The 7057-nt window shown below is 42.1% G+C and overlaps 1 protein-coding gene across 1 annotated transcript; it reads right to left on the reverse strand.

Moving 5' to 3' along the window:
- Positions 1 to 1522: 1522 nt before the first annotated feature.
- RPS13 (ribosomal protein S13) lies at positions 1523 to 4618 on the reverse strand. Its single transcript, XM_042906658.1, has 6 exons — positions 4514 to 4618; positions 4313 to 4361; positions 4046 to 4124; positions 3019 to 3188; positions 2451 to 2551; positions 1523 to 1600 (listed from the first exon to the last, which is right to left on the reverse strand). Exons 1-6 carry the CDS (start codon positions 4534 to 4536, stop codon positions 1567 to 1569), a joined length of 456 nt encoding a protein of 151 aa, XP_042762592.1. The 5' UTR covers positions 4537 to 4618; the 3' UTR covers positions 1523 to 1566.
- Between the last annotated feature and the right edge of the window lie 2439 nt (positions 4619 to 7057).

A 7057-nucleotide genomic window follows, 5' to 3' on the forward strand; every position in this document is an offset into this window, starting at 1 on the left:
ACTTCGGCCTAGGTCACGATCCCACAGTTTGTGAGTTCAAGCCCCGCGATGGGCAGTGCTGACAGCTCAGAGCCCGGAGCCTGCTTAGGATTCTGTCTCCTTTCTCTGCCCCTCCCCTGCTCATGCTCTCTCAAAAATAAATAAATGTTAACAAAAAAAAGGAACAAAATCTATACATGCTCTGAAACATCAAATGTCCCACCTACTATTAACTAGTTTTTGGTCCAGAACCATCGTTACCCAACATCTGCATAGCTACCTAGGGATTCCAAGGGATCGTGCTGGGAGTTACCTTGTTTTACTGATTCATCACTCTTGGAAATGTCTGCCTTACTCGTTAGATTGATTCTTGGTTTATGATGGTTAGTCACTTGTAAGACATGAACACAAAGGATGAAAAACTTAAATCTTTAACACCAGGTAAGAATTGGGTAAAATACTGCAACAGATGGTTTCCAATTTTAGAAGGGGGACTGAATCAGCTTGCATACCCAGCATAGAGCACACAATACCGGGTAGGTGAATAGATCAAGTGCTCTGAAGAACAAGGCAAGTCACTTGGTGTCTGTAACCCCAGAGCACAGTACTCAAAAGGCGATCAATGCTAGCTGATACTAGTCTCTTGAAAAAGGGACTTCACCTAATAGTGTGATTTCAAACACAACTTTGATTATTGCTTAGGGTAAACCTTAAGAAAATAGCTTATTCAGTGTATCTATTTAAGTGATACACACTTAGAAAACAGGCAGTACATAAAAATCACCTACTTTAACGTTTTCTGAATTCTGAAGGAGCATGGCTCCATATACCAGCCCGACGTACAGCTTATCATTTACCTGTCTTACAATCTTCAACAACTCACTCATGGTTCCAGACTTGCCTCTTTTAAACAGGGATACCCACATACCTCATTAGGTTAAGAATTAAATACTCTGAAAACACCCAGCTGAGTGTTTATTTAACCCTCCAAAAGTTGCAAGGCATAGTGACCTGGGTTCATCTCACCAACAGTTCTTCTGGCTCCCTGATTCAGATGAACTGTGCTTACTGTTACCTGAATCCCTTCTTCACCTTTAAGCCTTACCAACAAGACTGGGATCAAATTATCAGGTCTTCCTTAGGACCCTTCATACTAAAGATGTTCCTCCTGCAGAGAAACTTTCTTGTGCATTTCTTAGTAGACTGCCACATACACTACTGGGATAACATTCCTCACAGGTCTACCTCAGTCTTAACATCAAATGTACCAAAAATACTTAGAAACATTTTTGCCATGACATCAAAACAAGTCACTGCTTTCCTAGTTTCTTCCAGTTCTGCCACTCCCTCCCCCACTTAACCACCCACCAAGTTGTAAACTGCTCAGCTAGTTGAGCAGTGAAGGGATGAAGAGATGGGTGCTATCTCATTGCTCCCCGCAAAATCACACTTCTCATTGTGCTACAACACTTCCACATCAAAAAACCAATACATATGAATCGACGATATATATACTTCTAGGGAAAGAAAATACAAACTATGCTTCTTGTTAGACAATGATTTTATTGCTTGAGCACATGGTCAAATTTATGCAACCAGGGCAGAGGCTGTGGATGACTCGCTGAAAAGGAAAAAAGGAGAGGGAAGAAGAGTTGGATTATTATAGGTCCCCCATATTTATTCACAGACTCTAACACCTAGCAGAGCTATTTTCAAACAGCTAAAATAAACCACAAATACATAAAATGCACCAAAATGCCAAGGTTCCTAAATTAGTTTATTGTGTTTAAGCATGAGGAACAAAGATGCTCACTCATCTAAGGGAGAACCGGCCAATATAAGGAAAAACGCTTCTAGTGAAACCTGTGAATGTTTGGAAATTAATCATCATAATGAGCTATCTATGCAAAAATGAAGACAACATAAAAACAAGGAGCAGAGCTATGAGCTGAAACTTTACCCACTATCTAGAAGTGATTCAAAGGGCTTATTCAGGGGCGCCTGGGTGGCGCAGTCGGTTAAGCGTCCGACTTCAGCCAGGTCACGATCTCACGGTCCATGAGTTCGAGCCCCGCGTCAGGCTCTGGGCTGATGGCTCGGAGCCTGGAGCCTGTTTCCGATTCTGTGTCTCCCTCTCTCTCTGCCCCTCCCCCGTTCATGCTATGTCTCTCTCTGTCCCAAAAAAAAAAAAAAATAAATAAACAAAGGGCTTATTCATGTTTTAAATCAGGGGTCTGCAAGCTATGGCCCTTTGCTAGCCTTTGTAAATAAAGTTTCAGTGGAACACGGCCATACCCATTTGTTTACATATTGTCTATGCTGTATTCCTCCTAAAATGGCAGAATTGAAATAGTAGTTGACCACATAGCCATGGCCTAAAACATTCACTAACAGGCCTTTTACTATAGTTGCTACTGTGTTTACTATATGGCTAATGTCCGTTCTTATTAACAAAAAAGTTTAATACTTACTATTTCCAATTTGGGGGGAGGACTCGTTTGGTCTTATAATATCGAGCCAACCGGTGAATACGGCTCTCGATAAGAATCAGTCGGAATTTAGCATCCTTATCCTAAAGGACAAATTATAAAGATTTATTCTTATCCTAAAAATAAAAATCGACATAATTTAAGAAAACTCCCTCAAAACAATAATCAAATATTATTTTAACAAAAGAATGTATAGATACCATGCACTTTTAAGTTACCCAATGCCCTGTAATAGAATCCTAGGCTAAGGTTCATGTGGCTAGATTAAATCCTTAAGGGAATTTAAGGCTCCCCCAAATTTTAACATGAATGATTCGCAAAACTGTGCAAATAAAACAAAACTCTGCAAATAAATAACTCAACATTTTCAATCAAGTGATATACTGCATCTAGAGGAGCCAAAGCCACCCACCTCCTGCCAGTCTTTTCTGGTAGAATTTTTATTTCAAAGCAACTGTGGTATCAGTTTGTGTTTCAAGCCTCTTTAGGAAATTCAAATCAGATGCACTACAGTTTATTGAAGCTCATACAAACAGTTTCATTCTCTTACTTTTCTGTTCCTCTCAAGATGCTTTCGAACAGCAACAGCTTTCTTAATCAAATGGTAGAGGTCCTCAGGAAGATCAGGCGCAAGTCCTTTGGACTTAAGAATTCTCAAAATTTTATTGCCTGTCACAAAACGTACTTGTGCAACACCATGGGAGTCTCTCAGGATCACACCTGAAAAAAACAGTAATCTAAATCCCCCCCGCCAAACACAGAACTGGAGCATGTGATGTCAAGGCTCTGAGATCAAGTCATTATCCACGTTTTCCTCTGTGAAACAGGGTTCCTTTTGTATCACAGAAAAACAACATGAGAATGCATGTAAAGCTCACTCAGACATCCAAGGTTGGTTTACCCAGCACTAAGGAAAACCGTTCTGGAGGAAACTGCCAATGCTGGTGCTTATCAACAGAGTGAACTTGATGGATTATAGGCCACCAAAGAAATCAGTGAGATTCCCACGTATATTTGCTTAATAAATGAACCTGGATCAGACATTCTTCTGAGAACTTTACATACATTATTAAATCTCAAAACAGCACCATCTGAGTATTTTACAGTTTATTATGTATTTCCTATTTTGTGTGATACCTCTGGCTAGACTAATTATATAGTTGCACGGTGCCTCAGTTTCCTCAACTATAAGATGGAGAAAACTTCACAATCATTTCAAAGTACGGCAATCAGAATTACATGAAGTCATTATATATAAAATGTATGGAACCATTCAGCCAGGAATAACTAACTACCTAGCGCATACTAAATACTCATTAAATTTTGGCGAGCATTTTAACAATTTTCCCGTCTTCCAAATTAAGAACGTGAGAGTTCAACAAATAAACACTTGGCCGCGGTCATCAGCGGTAAAGCCAGGAAAACCAGCAAAAAGTTTTTAAAGCACGTATGCGACACGTTTACCCCCAGCGACTTTTTCAGCAAGTTACACGAAGGCAGGCGGAAGCAGCTACATTATATATATATATATATATATATATATATATATATATATATATATATATATATATACCCACCGATTTGTGAGGGAGTCAGGCCCTTTTTGGCCAGTTTGTAGATCTGCTCCTTCACGTCGTCGGACGTCAACTTCAGCCACTGTTTAGGGAAAAGAAACTTGCCTTAGGAGGAGAAACCAGGAACGGTACCGAAGCACAGAGGTCTTTGCCACCCTCCAAGAGGAGCTCCTCATGCACACATGGCCCCCACGCCTCGGTACCGCTTCTCCCGAGCGACGGATATAGCCCCCCTCCCCGACTTCTCCCGTGTCTCCGCAAGCTACTTACGGTGGGCACGCTGCGGCGGTAAGGCAGAGCCGACTGGGACAGGCCCTTCCTGGGGAAAGAAACTCTCGGAATGAGGTGGTGGTAGTGGTCAGTGCCACAATAGCCTACAACATCAACCCCTCAATTCGCTGCCCACACGCCCCCCTTTTCCCCTCACCCCGCGGCCCGAGCTTTGCAACCCGCTCAGAAACCCGAACTCACCCGGGAGCGTGCATGCGACCCATGATGGCGGCGGTCAGGCAGCAAAAAAGAGAGCGAGGGTAGGAAAGCCGCAGGAAGCTACCCAGCACACAGGAAGTGACCTCACATACGTCCACCCTTTTCGCGTGCAGGAGGCGGAGCTACGCTGCGTGACTCCCGGCGTCCCCTGGCTGCATGTCCCGAGATGCATTTCAGAGTTGTGCCCCACGATTCCTCGAGGTGCAGGACTATATATCCCGGCATGCATCGGTCTTTAAGGAGGCTTCTGGCCAGAGCGGGAAATTAAGTGCGCCGCTAGACTTTCTGGAAGAGCTGTCAGCGCTAAAAATGTACAGTTTCGAATCCCCGACTGGGAGTGAGCGTGGAGCAGCTACAGTTTCAGGGATTGGTGGATTTGGTCCCTGCCCCAGAAAGGCCACCGAATTTGGGCGCCTGAGGTTCAACTATGCAGTTGTTCATCCATTCACCAGCGCCAGCTCTTGTCTTGGTACTAGCTACGTCCCAGTCTTTCTCTGCCCTTAATGAATTCACAATTACAATACCCTGGTAGTAAGTGCTACACTGGAAGTCATGGTAGTTACCACGCAGCCACCGCTATCACTTTTTAAAGTTTATTTATTTTGAGAGAGAGTGTGTGGGGGAAGGGCAGAGAGAGAATCCCAAGCAGGCTCCATGTTCAGCATGGAGCTCACCTTGGGGCTCCATCTCACGAATGTGAGATCATGACCTGAGCGTAATACAAGTTGGACACGTAACCAACTGGCTGAGCCAGGTGCGAGCCAGGTGCCCAGAAACCTGATTATTTTTTCAAGACAAAAAAAAAGTATTAGATCTAAAAAGTTACTGTTAACACATTTATTAAAAATAGAGGTTCAGTGACCAAAGGGTCTTTAAGGGCTGAACTTTTAAACCTTTTTTGAGGTAAAATTCACATACTATAAAATTTGCTATCTTAACCATTTTGAAGTGTACAATTGAGTGCCTTTTGGTATTTTCACAGTATTATGCAACCAACCATCATCAATTCCAGGAATTTTCATCACCCCAAAAAGAAGCCTTGTACTCTTTAAGGAATTACCTGCTAGGCTCCACTCCCCCACAGGCCGTGGCAACCACTAATCTGCTTTGTCTCTATGGATTTGCCTATTCTGGACATTTCATATAAATGGAATCATACAATATGTGGCCTTTTGTGACTGGCTTCTTCATTATCATAAGGTTTTCAAGGTTTGTCCATGTTGTAGCACCTTCGTTACTTTTTGTGGTTAAATAACATTCTATATGGATATACCGCATTTTATTTCTATTTGGCCATTATGAGTAATGCTATGGACATTTGTGTACAAGTATTTGACTACCTCTTTTCAATTCTTGGAAATATATATACATACATATATATATATGTATGTGTGTGTATATATATATATTATATGTGTATATATATATATTATATGTGTATATATATATATATGGCAATTTTAACTTTTTTTGGCAGCTGCCAAACGTTTTCGACATCAGCGGCACCACATTACGTTCCCACTAGCAATGTATGAGTGCTCAAAGTTCTCCACAGACTTTTTTAAAATTTATTTTTAATGTTTATTTTTGAGAGATCACGAGTGGGGGATGGGCAGACAGGGAGACGCAGAACCTGAAGAAGGCTCCAGGCTCTGAGCTGTCAGCACAGAGTCCGATGCGGGGCTCGAAGTAACAAACCGTGAGATCATGACCTGAGCAGAAGTTGGACACTTAACCCACCGAGCTACCCAGGCGCCCCTCCGCATAGACTTAAAAATGCCTTTATTTAGTAGGTTCCATGCCCAATGTGGGACTTGAACTCATGACCTTGAGATCAAGAGTTGGATGCTCTACCAACTGAGCCAGCCAGGAGCACCCTACCACTTTTAAATTCTAGGTATCCCAGTGGGTATGAATTGGTATCTCATAGTAGTTTTGAAATATGTAGAGCCTGCTTGGGATTCTTTGCCTCTCTCTTTGCCCCTCCCCGGCTCCTAATCAAAAAAACAAACAAACAAACAAAAACAAAAAAACCTCTGGTCCAATCCAAGGTTACAAAGGTGTACACCCATGTTTTCTTCTAAGAGTTTTATAACTTTATGTTTAGATCTTTGATCTATTTTGAATTGTTGCATATGCTGTACCGTTCTTTTGCATGTGGCTGATTGTCCCATCACCATTTGCTAAAAAACCTCTTTCCCATTTTAATGGTGGCAGTCTTGTGTCTTTCCTGGATCATGATTAAAACAAAAATAACCAAATAATTGTTCTAGAAATGAAAAATCTAACAACCAAAACTAAAAACTTGATGGAGTGGGCACCTGGGTGGCTCAGTGGGTTGAACATCTGACTTCAGCTCAGGTCATGATCTCATGGTTCATGAGTTTGAGCTCCGTGATGGGCTCTGTGCTGACAGCTGAGCCTGGAGCCTGCTTGGGATTCTGTGTCTCCCTCTCTCTGCCCCTCCCCCACTCATACTCTGTCTCTCTCTCTCTCTCTCTAAAATAAACATTAAAAAAACTTAAA

This window comes from Panthera leo, chromosome D1, assembly GCF_018350215.1.
Source record: "Panthera leo isolate Ple1 chromosome D1, P.leo_Ple1_pat1.1, whole genome shotgun sequence".
NCBI classification, from domain to species: Eukaryota; Metazoa; Chordata; class Mammalia; order Carnivora; family Felidae; genus Panthera; species Panthera leo.

Excerpts from the sequence above, each read along its gene's own strand:
- RPS13 (XM_042906658.1), bottom strand. The coding sequence starts at position 4,536 with ATGGGTCGCATGCACGCTCCCGG. Across the intron at positions 2,552-3,018 it reads ATCTTGAGAGGAACAGAAAA|GATAAGGATGCTAAATTCCG; the intron begins GTAAGAGAATGA and ends TTTGTCCTTTAG. Across the intron at positions 1,601-2,450 it reads CTCCCCCCAAATTGGAAATA|CGAGTCATCCACAGCCTCTG; the intron begins GTAAGTATTAAA and ends TTTCCTTTTCAG.